At 50.2% G+C, this 16708-nt stretch overlaps 1 protein-coding gene and 1 long non-coding RNA gene across 3 annotated transcripts; both read left to right on the top strand.

The window, feature by feature from the left end:
* The first annotated feature begins 9359 nt into the window (after positions 1-9359).
* Positions 9360-13284, top strand: LOC130262099 (E3 ubiquitin-protein ligase NEDD4-like). The gene is made up of 8 exons (XM_056508901.1): positions 9360-9366; positions 9571-9641; positions 9745-9840; positions 10865-10941; positions 11946-12006; positions 12303-12362; positions 12793-12900; positions 13144-13284. The coding sequence occupies exons 1-8, from the start codon at positions 9360-9362 to the stop codon at positions 13282-13284; spliced, it is 621 nt and encodes a 206-aa protein (XP_056364876.1).
* A 61-nt stretch (positions 13285-13345) lies between these two features.
* LOC130262305 (uncharacterized) lies at positions 13346-16708 on the top strand. 2 transcript variants are annotated; one of them, XR_008842092.1, is made up of 5 exons: positions 13346-13398; positions 13642-13756; positions 14379-15169; positions 15267-15402; positions 15998-16708. It is a non-coding gene; the product is annotated as an uncharacterized LOC130262305 (long non-coding RNA). The 2 variants fall into 2 exon arrangements; XR_008842091.1 differs by having other exon boundaries at positions 13352-13398; positions 13642-15169.

The raw sequence follows: 16708 nt of genomic DNA, 5'->3' as shown, positions 1-16708 counted from the left end.
TGAGGAGGGGAGAGGGGAGATTCCCCCGGATCCGTTAAAGCCAGCTCTGCTGGGTTTGGGTATCCCTGCCCCAAAAATTGATCCCGCTGAAGGGGGCTTGAGGAAGCAGCGGGATGCCCTGGGGGCTGTGCTGGAACCCCCAGGCCCGGTCAGGGATGCTGGGCAGTGCCGGCTCCGAGGGGAGCCCGCCTGGCCCAGAGTGTTTCCCGTTATCTCTGCGGTGCTCAGCATCCGGCATTTCACTGGAGTCCCGCGGGCTGAAAACCCCACGGCAGAACCGGGATCAGAGCAGATCACACGGACCAGTCCAGCCTTGTTCACAGATTTATTTTTCCCTCTGCGTTTTTTAAATTTAAAGCAGAAGGGGGTCACGTCACTCTGCAGCGTGAACAGACAAAAAAACGCCCCCCAAACGCCAGCCAAAGGAGCGGCCCCTCCTGTCCCCCGGAGGAGGGGAATAGCGGGGTGGGAGACCAAGGACCGAGGGCAGGCGGGGGTGCTGAGGTGTGCAGGGCAGCGGGGAGACGGGACAGGGAAAGGTGCGGTCGGGGGGAATGGGAGAGTGGAGGAAGGAGGGGCAGGATTGAAGGGAGGTGGGGGGGAATTGAGGGAGGAAGGGGAGCAGGGAGAGGGGATGGGGGGCCCAGGGTTGGGGGGAAAGAAGGGTGGAAGGAGGAGCAGGAGGAGAAAGGAATAGGGGTAGGGTAGGGTAGGGTAGGGTAGGGTAAGGTTATAAATGAGAAACAAAGTCTCGATATTTAGCAAAATTTCGATTGGTTTGTTTTATACAGACAGAGCAAGCAGCGCTGGGGAAAACGTGAGGGGTCACCATCCACTCCACACTTCCACCGAACTTGGTTTGCAGCTCCCTTTTTATAGGATGGTTTTCCTTGTAGTCATCAATAATTGTTATTGTTTTGTTATAGTAATTCTGCAAGGTAAGCAGTGGTGGTCAAAGAAACTTCCAAACTTTGTGGAACAGCTCTTGGGACAATTGGTCATGTAACCATCTGGTCTTGGTAGATAAAAAACAGAAGAAGTGGGCAGTCTGATCTTTAGCAGATAGTCTGTGATTGATTACACAAAGGCAGGAAATCTTATTCTGCAAAAAAACCTTTCAGACTATGGAAAACCACTCTTTTTTTTTTTTTTTACAAACTGGTATACACAATATTCATAACAGGGGGATTTAAACAGAGTGGGTTTAATCATATATTTCCCTTTATCTAGGTCCATGTTCTTTCCTTATTTCAAGTATTCTGGTTTAGACAAACTCCAAAGCTTCTACGATTAAGACGAATAATTTATCAATTATCACAGAGCGGATGAGGATTAGAATTGCACAGTTAGTTGCTATACAGCTAGTCCTACACAGATACAAGAGCTAGCAGTGCTGGCAGCTCTCAGTGCCAAGCCAGAGGGATGCCTGAAAACACTTTTTCAATGGCTGGCCCTGCAACAACCTTTATTTTCATTCAGTACCCTGACACACAGCAAAGAGGCCTGCTGAAGTTTCCCAAGAATCACACATTTCAGGAAATATTGCCAATATACAGAGAATCCAAACGCTGCAGGGCTGCATGAGTGTTTGGAGTGTTTCATTTGGAGCAGCAACTCTCCCTGTAAGCAAACTCTGGAGAAGTCAGTCCAGTTGTTAGTGGGGTCTTTGCTCCTCAGCACCAGGCCAGGGCTAGAAGGAGCCTCCTCTCTGCTGTCATTGTCCAAAAGCTTGGAACACAGGGGCCCTCAGTACAAGGAGACAGAAGCAGGCTTGCTGGGAGGAACAGCTTGTACTATGTGCTGATGCAGATATAGCACTGGTCACCTCAGGACTTCAGTCACAGAAAATGTAATGTACAGAGCTCCAGGTCATACATCTAAGATTAAGGAAAACCCCTCATATTTGGAAATGCCAGAGGGGAAAGATGTTATGCCTTCCACCTGAGACCCGGTCTGGGCACCTGGGAACAGCCAACAGCCCAGACTACAGCTCACGAACAGGGTCTGGGTTAAAACACACACACACTCAAAATAATAAATACAGCACAGATGTAGTGACAAACTGAAAAAACACGGCTATGACCTTATCCCACCAAAGGCCTGAGCAGACAAGGCAGTTAAATGGGGTGCAGAATTAAAGGGGTCAGCACTGGCAGCCTCCCCAGACCCCCTTCCCTGCCTGGTCTCTGAGCTAGAGGTGCTGCTCCCTTGGCAATGTTTATCTGGAGTCTGTCTGCAAAAGGAGATCCACCCAGAGCCAGTATTACTAACTATTCAAATTTACCTGCTAAATTTTTGGGGGTTTTTAGGTATGCTTAAAAGCTATTTAAGAAATCATTTTGATTCTTCAAAGTGAAGAACTTGTCAGGGTGGAAATCTCCCCAAAGTCCTCTCTGATTCATGGGATATTAACCTACTTAAGCTACATTCTGCTCAAAAGCTATGGTGCTGGATGACATGGAACATCCAGAGGGAGCTAGATCAATCAGAAATTAAGACTTCCAGATGCCGTTTTCTAAATAAATGATTTGGTTTCCCATTTGTACACGTGCTGATGTAAACAACAATTCTCAGAAACCTCCTAGTACAGAAAAAAACAAAGGGCCCAGCAGCATGTTTTAGTGTTACAGTAGCTCAATAAGTGCATTTATTGCAGTTCCTTGAGGGATTGTGCAATATGTATCATAGACAAAAATATGTTTTATGGGCCAAATCCTGCTCTCAAACTTCATTAGAGTCTTTAAACTGGCATAATGGAAAATGAACATGCTTCCTCTGAGATCTCCAATTTGCTTTTGAAATAAGGACAAAAATAGGAACTAAAAATATTTACCATCTGGAAGACACATATCTAATCTACAAAAGGAAAAAAAAAAAGGATGCAAAATAGCCACCTGCTCATTAGGACTGATTACCTCTTCTAGATATAGAAAGCCATCCACCCAAGTTTTCTTCTTTTGGCACACTCTGGCACAAATTATAACTGTGTTTGACAATGATCAAATGAGTGTTGATGCCTTTTTTTTTTCCTTCTCTCTCTGAAATCTCACCTAGGTGCTCTATCTTTATTAAAAAGGAAAGGGCTGTTTGTTCTAATTGTACTAGAAATAAATCAGGTGGTTGAAGAAATAAGTCAGGTGGTTGCACACCTTGTCTGGCTGTGGTCTCTCCCATCAGCTCTAGGAATCACACTTATCAAGGTGTCCTGTTTGCAATACAAGCAGAAAAAGATACCAAAATTCATCTTGGAACTCATATTTATAAAATGTGGCTAGATTATTTTTTTAAGGGATCAAAAGATAAAATAACCCAAGTATATTTTTTCCTGTAACTTTTTCTCCCTGTACACAATATAGCTGCACCTCAGAGCAGCTCCACATTGCTTTCTCTGTACAGAACTGATGACACTTAGATTGTCTTCTCTAGCAGCTCCTATGACAATTAAAGCTGAATTTGTTTCTTGGCCTTCACAAAAAAAAAACAAACAAAAAACCAAACCAAAAAACCCACACCAAACAAACAAAAAAACAGCAACAACAAAACAAACAAACAAACATAAACAACACAAATTTGGGCCTCTAAAAAGTTTGGAGGCCATTCCAAAATACCATTAAAAAAGCCACAGGAACAAGTTCATATTTTGCATTTGACAATGTAGAGAGAGGAAAGATAAAAGCAGCATGAGTTGGTACTTAGGTCTAATGACAGGGTTTAAAATATTTGAACTGCCATTTCACTTTCAGATTAATCATATAATCTCTGACACATTATAGCCAAACCATTCCTCAGTTTTACCCTCTATATATTGAGGACAACAACATTCACTCCCATTTTTGAAGAGGTTTAAAAGTTTCAGGAAAAGAACACCAGACAAGTATAAATAATTATAATCATCAATTTTGGTTATCAGAGAGCTTAAGGGGCTCCCTTCACACATGACTGATGGGTGCTTTGGGAGGAAAACTAAGTGTTTAGGCAAGATTGTGCCTTTTGTTACCTTTTCTGCCTTTAATTATTGCTTTTCACCTTCTGATAGGCTAGTGCTGATCAGGAAATCTTACCCACACTGTTAAGTGAAATAAATCCTTCACCTTTTTTACTTGACAGCACTGAAGCTCTTTCATTGCACATGGAGCCACATTAAGTACCTATTCTTGCCTTCCTTCTCCCTACCACACAAATGAAGAGGCTCATCCTGTTTTACTCATCATGAATGACAGCAAAGGTGTGATCCATTTGTTCTAATTTAGTCACCACCTGCCCAGGATCTGAGGCAGGCACCCTCAGCTCTGTTTATTATCAGCAGAGAGAAACAGGTACCCCCAGAGAGCAATTTGTCTTATCCCAAGATGAGGGTGTCTAGAACAGGTCACGAAAATCACACTCTGGAGATTTTTGGGGGCATTAAGGGAGTCTGAGGTGACTGGCTCAAACTTGGGTGCATAACTTTTAGACATCCCACTCAGAATGTCCACAAGAGCTGCTCAAGTGATGCAATAATTCTCACTACAGGCTGATACAATACTGTCAAAGTGGCACGACCACATCAGAAATTACTTACAGGTGTAAAGAATTCTCTGCCTACGCTGGATAGAAACTCCCTGTCAGCGCCGGAGCGGCGGGTTTGGGAGCTGCCGGGGCCGGCTCGGACGGTTCCCGCGGCCCGGCCGGTTCCCCTCAGCGCGGGGAAATCCCCGCACCGCCCTCCCGCGCGCGGCCGGCGGCACGGCGGCGGCTCCCGGGCCGGGCGGGAGCGAGCCCAGAGCCCCGGCAGGAGCCCGGAGCAGCAGCGGCAGCGCCGCGCTCGGCCCCAGCGCCCGCCGCGATGCCGCCCGGGGCCCGAGCGCCACACAGGGAGAGGGGGCACCGCTCAGACGGGATCGGCAGCCGGCACGGACAGCACCCGAACCGGAAGCGCTGTCACGTTAGCGACACCACCTCAGCGGCCCGGGCTCCGCCCACGGCCCCGCACGTCATCGGGTCGGCCCCCCCGCATCACAGTGACGGCCCCACACCTCTCGTCACAGCCGCGGCCCCGCCCCCCCCGCATCACAGTGACGGCCCCACACCTCGCGTCGCAGCAACAGCCACGCTAATGCCTGTCGATCAATTGCTCGGCGCTCGGCTCCCAATGCCTGCCGATCGATTACTCGGCGACCGACTCGTAATACCTACCTATCGATTGCTCGGCGCTCGATTTTTCATGCCCAGAGCAATGGACCCCCTCCAAACCGAACCCCGGCCCTCGGGATACGTGACTGCCGGGGTGGCCCCGCCCCTCGGTTTTTAAAGGGGTTTCGGGGTGTTTGGAGGACTTTTAAGGTTGTTTTAGGGTATTTTGAAGGTAGTTTTAAAAGTCTTTCTGGGATTTTTTAAAAGTTTTTTTTTTATTTTGGGGTTTTTTTAGGGGGTTTTTGGGGGTTTAGCCCAGCGCTGACCCTGTCCCTCCCCTGTCAGTCCCCCTGGGATCCTTTCCCGGCACCGCCCCTGCCCCGCCCCAGCTCTGGCTGCGCACCCGCCGCTAACGCCGCCTTGTGGGCACAGCGCGGTACTGCAGCCGCTGCCGAGCACTGCCAGAGCGCACGGCCCGGGATGGGCGCCGGGTGCCCGGCTGGCGCTGCCACGGACACGGCTCAAGGGCTGCCCGTGGCTCCCGGGCCAGGGGCTGCTCTGAACAGGCTCCTGGAGATGCTCCAGCCTGGATACAGGCCACTGACAGCCCAAAAGCAGCCCAAGGAGCAGCTGGCGTGTCCTGGTGATGGTGGCACGGGCTGCGTGCAGAGGGGCTCAGACAGCAATTCCTGGTTCCAGCCTCCCAGAGCTCCCAGGCAGCTGCCAGGTATGGCCTGTCCACCCCAATTCCCTGCCCTTCCCTTCCTGCCTGAGGCCTCATTCAGCAGCAGCAGCACTAAGCCAAGGCAATCTTCCCTTACAGCTATTAAATGCCAACCGACAGCCTGCAGAGATGCCTTCAAATCAAAGGTTCAGGTGGGATGAAGTTTTGTTTGGACGAAGGTGGGAGTTTCCAGGGAGCCAGCTGGAAGTGCAGAAGGGATGGAAAGCTTTCCCAGGTGGGTCCCCCTGGAGGTGTGCTGAAGGCAGGGATGTGCACCCTTTGCTGAGGGAAAAGAACTTGCAGAGGCCACTGCTGAGGCCCTGAAAGGAGCTGAGCTGCTGCAGGGAGAGATGTCCTCCCGTGGGCACGGGGAGCTGCCTTGGCACGGGGCGGGAGCGCCCCCGGCCCTGCCTTCTCCTGCTTGAAAATATCACCTGGAGCCCCGGCTCAGGGGGGCTAAATCAGCTGGACTCCAGGCAGCTCTGTCAAGTGCCCCCAGGGACATGGGTGGGGCTGGGGGATGAGGGCTTTAGACAGCCAATTGTTTGGAGCAGATGCCTGTCCCTGTCCCGATGCTGCTGAGCTTCCTTGGACGCTCTGCCCGTTCCTGGCTCAGCTGGCGTTCAAGGGGCAGCTCTGCACGGGAATATCCACCCTCCGTGAGGCACTGTGAGGGTACGGCAGCAGGAACTGAGCAGGGAATTGGGGGCTGTGGGATAATTCACGGGAACTAGCAAAGCTGAGAGGGAGCCCCGAGTCTGGGCGCTGCACAGAGAACAATCTTTGTGCTGCCCTGTCACCTTTTTCTTCTGGTTATTTTTTCTTTTTTTTTTTTTTTTTTGTTTCAGGTGCTGGACTTGCCTCTGTGGATGTGTGCTGAGCTCTCACTACAGGGGACTGTGAGGCCTGACTGGCTGTGACTTTGTGTTCTTCTCACAGGAGAATCAGAAATGATCATTAATTAGACCACAGAAATCTTTTCTGAGACCTTTCTCCTTTCTTGCCCTTTGCTGGTAAGTCTTTTCTTTCTGCCTTTAACTCTACAGCTGTTCCCTGATGTCATTGCCCCAGTCTCACTTCTGTGCAGCTCCTAGCTGGGGAAAACTCATAGTAGAGCTTGTAAGCACTTGTTTCTACACTTCTTTTTCCAAAACTTTCACCAGAACTGAATTTCACTAGTTAGGAAGCGTGGTGAGGGGTGCAGGAGGAGCAGGAATAGGGGAGGGAAGCCTTGAGCACTGCAGGCTACAAAGATCTGCATTTATCAATTTGATTTAGTCCTGCTGTGTTAAGGATACATAAATAGGCAAAATCCAAGGCACAGGGTGAAGTTCCTGTGACAATGCTACTGTGTGTTTATCTTGAATTACTCAGTGTGCCCCATTTCCCTTTAATAAGTGCTCTGATACCCCTGTGGAAACAAACACAACATGGGTGGGACAGTGCACCTCACAACTCCACAAAGAGTGGCACCTCCACCTCGTATGGCAATGCCATTTTAGTACAGCCCAACTGTCTCACAGCAGAGGGCTGAAGGCCCCTGGGAAAACAATTCTGGCACGCCCCTGAGCCCTTCCCCGGCTCTGTGGGGTGCCCCTGAGCCCTTCCCCGGCTCTGTGTGCCCCAGCTGCCCTGTCACCTCACCCCATGGACACACTGCTCCCTGCAGCACACACACACTGCTGCCTTCCTGGCAGCTCCCAGGCACCTACCAGCCACGTGTTGGACGGGATCAGGAGGGAAAACAGCCCTTCTGCAGCCATTTTCTGGGCAGCTGGCAGTGATTCACGCACAAGGGGCATGGATACCATCAGTGGGTTCCCCTCAAAGTCTGTCCACATCCAGCAGCACACGGTGCTATTCACCATCTGCATCAGTGACACGCACAGGGAGTTAGGGAGGAGAACTCCTTAGTTCAGCAGGAAGTAGCAGGGCAGGAGAGGGCAGAGGGGCTCACTGAGCCTGGCAAATGGCCCCTGCAGTGTGCAGGGAGAGGCTGTGCAAGGAGAATGGCAAAGTGTAACTCCGAATGGCAGTTATTAGTAGAGTTTTGGTTGGAAAGGGCATGAAAAATACTTTCACCTGGACAAGAGGTATTTCACTCTGTGATGTATTGACAGGAGTGCCCAAATCCCAGCTGGAGTAACCCTTGTGATGCCATCAGCATTGGGAATGTCTGGCTCTGAGAGTTCTCTGTGTGGCAGGGGGTCCCAACTTCAGGGAAATAGTGGGGCCCTTGGAAAGGCAGGAGAGGGAATCCTCAAAGGCCTGAGAGCCTGGTTTCTGACAGAGAACTGTAGTGGTGGGAAGACTCAAAGTTCTGAAATTTTTGAGAGTGTTGAGACTTTTGAAAATACTCTTCAAAAAGAATGAACTTGTTATCCATGTGCACTTGGGATCAGGCAGAGAATCCTGAGCTGCAGTTCCAGGTGGAGTGGTTCATGCCAGACCCTTGTAGCCCTGGAACAGCATTTTTGACGTGAAGTCCCTGTAAGACTCTGAGAAGAAACTCAGACGGAGATTTGTTGGTGTCGCTGCACACTCTGAGGTAGAGAGGGCCAAGAGCTGACCCACTGTCAGTCATTTCCAGCTGTGTTACCTGTGATTTCACACAAAACTGGCGCTGTGATTTGTGGCTGCTGGTGTCAAGGTGACCAAGAAGTCTGTAGAAGGGGATTCCAGTGGAGGGGTTGGAAAGGCAAAGGGCTGTGCTGGGTGCCCCACCTTGGCAGCAGCTCTGGGGTCTCAGGCTGGCAGCCCTCCTCAGCTTTTCCACAAGGGATAAATCACTTTAATGTGTGAAGGGGAATAAAGTAGTATTTTACCGTTAAATTAACTAATAGGTCAAATGTCTTGCAATGTGCTCGCAGTCCTTCAGAATTTTCTCCAGGTAACATTTGCTTAATGACACCTTTCAGATCCCAGTCCCCCTTAAAGCAGCTTGGGATGCTCAAACTTAGAGGGCTTTTCCAGTTGTAGGAACAAGGAAAATGCAGTCTGATTGCTGCTGCCCAGTCCTGACCCAGAGGGTGTCCGTAGCAGCAGAGGGTGGCAGCCCAGGGTGACCAGCACCTTGCCATTGCAGGTGGCACCGGGGTGGGTCTGGAGCGTTGTCTTCTGGTCGCAACCCCGTTGTTTTGTTGTGATCCCGTGTTCAGGATCCTGGGAGGAGCAGCTGTCTGGAGGCAGGGAAGGGCAGTCCCAGCATGGTCCTGTAGAAGCTTTCCTGTCATCCTCCTGGTGCTCCTCAGAGCTGTAGATGGAAAGAAGTGGGCTGTGCTGTGCCACTGCCAGCATCTCCACTGCTCCTTGCTGGGTGGTTCTCTTGCACCAAAACAGGACAGTTCTGCCCCCTTCACCTTCTCATTAAATCAGAGTCCTGAGCAGAGGAAGGTCACTAGCCTGATTTTTAGGCAACTCCTTGGAGAGGGAAGTAGTGATTTTAAATGGGATAGAGTACCCTGGGCTTAATTCCCCAGCTTTTGTCTCTCTCTGCCATTAATGTTAGGGTGGTCAGTGGAGTATGGCAGGTAGTGGATAATTGTTGAAACTGAAAAATTGGACTTTCTGTGCCATAATAAAATAAAGCTGAGCTGCTCTGATGCCGTTGCAGCTGCAGGACTGTTACAGTCAGGAGGTAACAGGAAATGCCAGGGGTGGTGCCCTCAAGCATTCCACCTTTCTGGAATGTGCAGGTGCAGGGCAGGGCAGGTAATCTGTCCTCTCTCTCCCAGGCTTCTTCATCAGACCTTTCTACAAGATGATGCTGGGGAAGCCCATAACCCTGAAGGACATGGAGTCAGTGGTAAGAGCCCATTGAACCTGTGCCAGTGCTCACAGGCCCCTGGCTTTCCACAGCTCTGCACTAATTGCCCATTTTCAAACTGCCTAACTGTGATCTGCCCTAGGATAGTGAATACTACAACTCTCTGAAGTGGATCCTGGAAAATGACCCCACCGAGCTGGATCTCACGTTTTGCATAGATGAGGAAAACTTTGGGCAGGTACGTAAAGGTTACTTGCATCTTAGGACTGGTGGTTGCCAACAAGTAGCTCAGTGCTGACAGTCTGGTGGTGGTGAAAGCAGCAACGAGCTCAGCTGGCTGTGTTCCCAGCTGGGAGCGGGGCTGCCAGCTCCTGTCAGGGAGCTGTGGCACCTCTGGGACAAGCTGGACATGCAGCTGAGTGAAATACTTGCAGTGAAGGAGGGATGAAGGTGTCCCACAGTCCAGCTGGGACATGCTCAGGGACTCTCTGGTTCCTGAAGCTGAAGGTGCTGTCAGGGGAGAGCAGCAGAAGGACACCAGGTCCTCTCTGTAGTGCCTGTCACAGCTGGTGTGCCAGGGGGAAGCTGCCAGGTTGAAAAGGGTCACAGCCTATGGGGCTCTTTCTCCATGACAAATGAAAGTGTTGTAGACATTAAATTAAATTAGTTTGCTTAGAGGTTTTTATGACCTTTTTTTGCATTTTCCCTTTGTTTACTTCTGAGCCCTAGATCCTGGCTCCAGATAGAACTGGAGCTGGGGACTGTAGGGCCTTTTATAAAAACTGACTTCAGCATTTCAAACCGTGCATTCAGTGTCCTGTCAAAAATATTCTGATCCACTTTCCAGTGCTGCCTTTTTCCTGAAGCACCCGAAGGTTATGGATTTCATGGAGAACTAGGAGCCACAGAATAGAGAGGTTTTGTAACCCACTGGTTGGCTTTGGGCAGTTCCAGTATGTGATTTATCTTCTTGTATTACACATAATAGCTATTATAATTTTGTGTATATAAAGTACCTATTTTGTGGTTCTATTTTATATAAATATATAATTTCATTATTATAAATAATAATTGTAATAAAATGATCAGTAAATAGCCAGCCCCTCTCTGCCAGTTTTCCCTTCTGTCAGCGCAGGTTTGTTCAAAAGTGTAAATCAATTTGCTCATGATTGCCTGATCCTGCTTGTGAAACACTGCTCAGGGAGAGTGGGTTCTGGGAGAAAGATGTCCTCAAATAACAGCCTTTGGTCTTTTGAAGGCAGACATATCAAGTGGACCTGAAGCCCAACGGGTCCGAAATGATGATGGTAACAAATGAAAACAAGCGGGAATACATTGAGTAAGTACTGTGATGGAATGTGCCTGGGGGGAAGAAAGAGCAGCTGGGTTAGAATTGGCCCTGCTGCAATCCCTGGAGCTTGTACTGCACAAGAGCATCAGGGATCACTGGGGAAAAACCTTACTGTTAACATTGGTTATATCCCGTCAGGTACAAGAACAAGGAGTAAATTAAATGACGTGCTTTGATCTCCTGAAATTCCCCCCATGTAAATGTCCTTCTCCAACACCTGGCTCAAGCTGAGATGAGCCAGAAGGTGCTCTCCAGCCTGGCCCTCATCCTAGTGTCCTCCTCTGCCAGTCACAGACCAGAGCCAGGAGTCCAGTGCCAGCAATCCTACCAAAACTGGCCGGATCTGAAATTAGGTTTCATTTTCAGATTTCTCAGTTCTTCTACCTACCAGGATGTAAAATGCTGAATTCATTAATACCTGCTGGCATTTTAAATCAGGGCCTTTTCCAAAGTGAAAGATGTTACAATTGCTACATTCATGCAAACTGGGAATTCATTTCCAGTGCCTGGACCTGGAGCAATTCCATGCCTGGAATTGACTTTTGATGCCTGCACCTGTGAGGTGTTTGTGCTGCGGGTGGCTGGTGCTGAAAGCAAGGTGTCCCTTTGATGCTGCAGTTTATTTCTTTCTTTATAGGCGAGGTGCTGTGTCCTGACAGCTCTCCTCAGAGCTTGCAGACTTTGCTGGGAATTTTTAATTGCTCATTGCTCTGGAAGAATAAAATGTCTGCTCACGTAGGTACCTACAGGAGTGAAAAAATTCCCACTGTGATTTGGTCAAAGTCACTGGGCTTTTTGGTTTGTCTCTTCAAAATTCCATCAGTCACCAGCCAATAATTGGAGTAGCTGGTGGAAGCTGCTTAGTTACCTGAACTCGCTGAAGTTGTAAATGACAAACTTGAAAGCATTTGGGGTTGCTGAAACCTTTGAGCCCTTGGCTGAGACCTGCTAATGAGTTTGTTTTTCTGGTGGGGTTTTGTTTCTTTCTGCAGCCTGGTCATCCAGTGGCGATTTGTCAACAGAGTGCAGAAAGAAATGAATGCCTTTCTGGAGGCGAGGCTCTTTAGCTCCTTTCTTTCCCAAAACCAGGGATTGTTTTTAACACAGATTTCTTACCCACTGGTGTCTGTGTAAAGGGAGTGGGGAGCTTGGCAGGGAATGCAAATAGAATACATGATGTTTTGTGATTTGACAGTTTTATCTTGTGTAAGAATATATCATCTTTCCCTTATGGGAATAAGGTCATTCTCCTTCAAGTTTAATTATTTGAGCTTGAAGTAATTTGGTCATTGATTTTTTTAATTAGGATTTATGTGGGATGAGAGTTTGAACTTTGCTCTTCTTTTTAGGGATTCACAGAACTGCTTCCTATCGACCCGATTAAAATTTTTGATGAAAATGAGTTGGAGGTGAGTCAATTTGGTGCCCCAAGCTGGCAGCTCTCTGACAGATGTGCCATGTTCTGGGCTTTTCAGTCATCTGTCTCTCTCCCTGGGGGAACGTGCGGACACGGCTGGAAATCAGATGTTTCTTCCTAATTAATAAATCTGTTCATGACATGAGAAGAGCTGCACTCAGGAGGGTGGTGTGCCTCTGAAAGCCTGGAAGCAGCCTAGTGGATCAGTGCCACCCTCTGCCAGTCCCATCTGAGCCAAAGACGTGGAAGTTGTGTCACACTGTGGCAGTGTGCAGCCCTTCTGCAGCAGCTGGGATACTCTGGGGATGCTCGGACTCTCCCCTGGGTGTGCATAAGTGCCTGAAGGTCAGAGCCCTGAGGGGCAGTGGCACCTTGTACCCTGTGAGGTCAGGGACACATCCCACCCTTCTGCTTGCCTGCAGTTACTGATGTGTGGCCTTGGTGGCGTGGATGTCAGCGGCTGGAGACAACACACCATCTACAAAAATGGTTACTGCCCAAATCACCCTGTTATCCGGTGGTTCTGGAAGGTAAGACTGGGCACCAGCCCTAGCTGGTCCTGTAGGTGAAAGTCCCTGCCCTTTTTTTGCAATCATTTTTCTGTATGAGAACTGCTCAGAGTGGGTGGTTGTGCTGGGGCAGGAGCTGCTCCCTCCTGGCTCAGGTGAGGGCAGGTGCAGCTCCTGCTCAGATGGAGCAGAGGCAGCCCATAGTGCCCTGAGGCTGCTGGCACAGAGGGGCTCCTGCAGTGCTGAGGGTGTCTCTGCCCCCAGGCTGTGCTGCTGATGGACGCTGAGAAGCGGATCCGGCTGCTGCAGTTCGTGACCGGGACGTCCCGCGTGCCCATGGACGGGGCGGGACAGGGGCGGGACCGGGCAGTCCCAGAAGGCAGAGCCCGGGAGGAACCGGGATGAAGCGGGGCGGGCCCGGGGCTGGGGCCGAGGTGATTTAATGCCTAGAAACCACTCGGCCGCCGTTTGCTGACGCCGAGTAGGGTGAGAGGAGGAGCTGCTTGTTCGGGCTCCCAGGTGAGCTGTGGGGCTTCGGCTTCTACCCCTCTCCCCCGCTCTAGCCCTCCTTCCTTCTCTGCGTATTCCTCTTCTTTTCCCCCTTGTGCCTCCCAAAACCTCCCCTCCTCTCCCCCCTGCCCCTCCTTCCTTCTCCCTGAACTCCTTTACTTTTTCCCCTTTCTCTCCCCATCTCAAGGGATACAGCCCAGGATATCTCAGGGCCCAGATGATTTCTGTTCCTTCTGCTTGTTTCACTTGCAGGTGTTTCCCAGTCCAGCTCGCTGAGCCTCCAGCTCTGACTGTGGCATGTTCTTCATTCCAGCTCTGGCTCTGAGATGCTGCACTTGATGGCTGCTCCAGTTCCTTCCAGCTCTGGGTAAATAACTGGTGTGTCTTGTGTAATCCGTGTCCTTGTTCTGTCCTTTGTGTCCATCTGTGTTACCTTTGTCACATCTCCATGCTTTATCAGCATCCTTCCAAGCCATGGTAGCCAGACTCTACTCGTGTACTTTCCTGCATTGTGCTTATTCCAGCACATTTACCTTTTTACTTTTTGAGACAGAAAGAAGTACACAAGATCTTCTCATCCATCTTCCTTCTCAGCTTTGGTAGTGCCTGCTTTTCACGTGCCATTCTCTTGGCCTTCTGTAGGGAGTGTGTTAGACCCTCCTTATGTGCCCTCACTAGTTCCATAGGTTCTATCTTGGGCTTGAGACTTAATCCTCCAGAGAGTTATCTCCAGTCCTCATCCATGGTGTGTGTACCTACCTTGGCTTATACTGTATGTAGCTGTCTTGGTTTATGTTGCATGTACCTTTACTGTGTGCATCTCTACTGTATGGGCCTTTATTGTGCCCCTTAGCTCGGAGCTGCCCTGCCCTGGCACCCGCTTGGGTAGAATAGTTACAGAACTTTATTGTTCCTCTCTTTTCTGTGGGGTTTTGGGTAGGAAATGTGTGGGGATAACCTCTACCTGACCAGCTCCTGCTGTCTCTCAGGTCCCTGAGGTGGATTCCCATCTCTGCAGTCACCAATTATGCCGATTTCCCTGGAATCTCCCGTTGGGTGTTGAAGAGCAGCAGCCGGGGGATGTGTTGAAGCATCCTCTTCATGCAGCGTTCCAAGTGAGGGTTGCAGTCAGCCTGTCAGCTGCAGAGTGTGACAGGGGGAGCGTGTGTCTGTCTGGAGAGTCTGTCTGTGTCTGTCTGCTTATGTCTGCCTGTGCCAGTGTGTGTGCTGACTGCTTCTAACCTTGTGCATATGGTTTTTACCTTTTACCTTTCTCAACTCATTTTTAAATTTAGAATAAAGAGTCCCCAGCCAGGAGTTTGGGTTTTTTTTCCCCCCAGCTGGATTTTTTTCCTTGGTCCCAGCCAACAAGATGACGTTCATCCCCAGAGGTTGGGCATGGACAGTCCCAGTACCAGGGTTTTGTCAGCAGGATGGTTTTTGGGGCATGGACAGTCGCAGTACCACGGTTTACTCAGCACGATGGTTTTTGAGGCATGGACAGTCCCAGTACCAGGGTTTTGTCATCAGGATGGGTTTTGAGGCATGGACAGTCCCAGTACCAGGGTTCTGTCCGCAGGGATGCCCGTGGCTCCTGGGCCAGGGGCTGCTCTGAACAGGCTCCTGGAGATGCTTCAGCCTGGATACAGGCCACTGACAGCCCAAAAGCAGCCCAAGGAGCAGCTGGCGTGTCCTGGTGATGGTGGCACGGGCTGCGTGCAGAGGGGCTCAGACAGCAATTCCTGGTTCCAGCCTCCCAGAGCTCCCAGGCAGCTGCCAGGTATGGCCTGTCCACCCCAATTCCCTGCCCTTCCCTTCCTGCCTGAGGCCTCATTCAGCAGCAGCAGCACTAAAGCCAAGGCAATCTTCCCTTACAGCTATTAAATGCCAACCGACAGCCTGCAGAGATGCCTTCAAATCAAAGGTTCAGGTGGGATGAAGTTTTGTTTGGACGAAGGTGGGAGTTTCCAGGGAGCCAGCTGGAAGTGCAGAAGGGATGGAAAGCTTTCCCAGGTGGGTCCCCCTGGAGGTGTGCTGGAGGCAGGGATGTGCACCCTTTGCTGAGGGAAAAGAACTTGCAGAGGCCACTGCTGAGGCCCTGAAAGGAGCTGAGCTGCTGCAGGGAGAGATGTCCTCCCGTGGGCACGGGGAGCTGCCTTGGCACGGGGCGGGAGCGCCCCCGGCCCTGCCTTCTCCTGCTTGAAAATATCACCTGGAGCCCCGGCTCAGGGGGGCTAAATCAGCTGGACTCCAGGCAGCTCTGTCAAGTGCCCCCAGGGACATGGGTGGGGCTGGGGGATGAGGGCTTTAGACAGCCAATTGTTTGGAGCAGATGCCTGTCCCTGTCCCGATGCTGCTGAGCTTCCTTGGACGCTCTGCCCGTTCCTGGCTCAGCTGGCGTTCAAGGGGCAGCTCTGCACGGGAATATCCACCCTCCGTGAGGCACTGTGAGGGTACGGCAGCAGGAACTGAGCAGGGAATTGGGGGCTGTGGGATAATTCACGGGAACTAGAGAGCTGACAGTGGGCCCCGAGTCTGGGCGCTGCACAGAGAACAATCTTTGTGCTGCCCTGTCACCTTTTTCTTTTTTATTTTTTTTTTCTTTCAGGTGCTGGACTTGCCTCTGTGGATGTGTGCTGAGCTCTCACTACAGGGGACTGTGAGGCCTGACTGGCTGTGAGTTTGTGTTCTTCTCACAGGGGAATCAGAAATGATCATTAATTAGACCACAGAAATCTTTTCTGAAACCTTTCCCCTTTCCTGCCCTTTGCTGGTAAGTCTTTTCTTTCTGCCTTTAACTCTACAGCTGTTCCCTGATGTCATTGCCCCAGTCTCACTTCTGTGCAGCTCCTAGCTGGGGAAAACTCATAATAGAGCTGGTAACAAGTAAGCACTTGTTTCTACACTTCTTTTTCCAAAACTTTCACCAGAACTGAATTTCACTAGTTAGGAAGCGTGGTGAGGGGTGCAGGAGGAGCAGGAATAGGGGAGGGAAGCCTTGAGCACTGCAGGCTACAAAGATCTGCATTTATCAATTTGATTTAGTCCTGCTGTGTTAAGGATACATAAATAGGCAAAATCCAAGGCACAGGGTGAAGTTCCTGTGACAATGCTACTGTGTGTTTATCTTGAATTACTCAGTGTGCCCCATTTCCCTTTAATAAGTGCTCTGATACCCCTGTGGAAACAAACACAACATGGGTGGGACAGTGCACCTCACAACTCCACAAAGAGTGGCACCTCCACCTCGTATGGCAATGCCATTTTAGTACAGCCCAACTGTCTCACAGCAGAGGGCTGAAGGCCCCTGGGAAAACAA

This window comes from Oenanthe melanoleuca, chromosome 23 (genome assembly GCF_029582105.1).
Source record: "Oenanthe melanoleuca isolate GR-GAL-2019-014 chromosome 23, OMel1.0, whole genome shotgun sequence".
NCBI classification, from domain to species: Eukaryota; Metazoa; Chordata; class Aves; order Passeriformes; family Muscicapidae; genus Oenanthe; species Oenanthe melanoleuca.
Note: the sequence above shows the minus strand (reverse complement) of the source record. Positions and strands in the feature narration are given on the sequence as shown.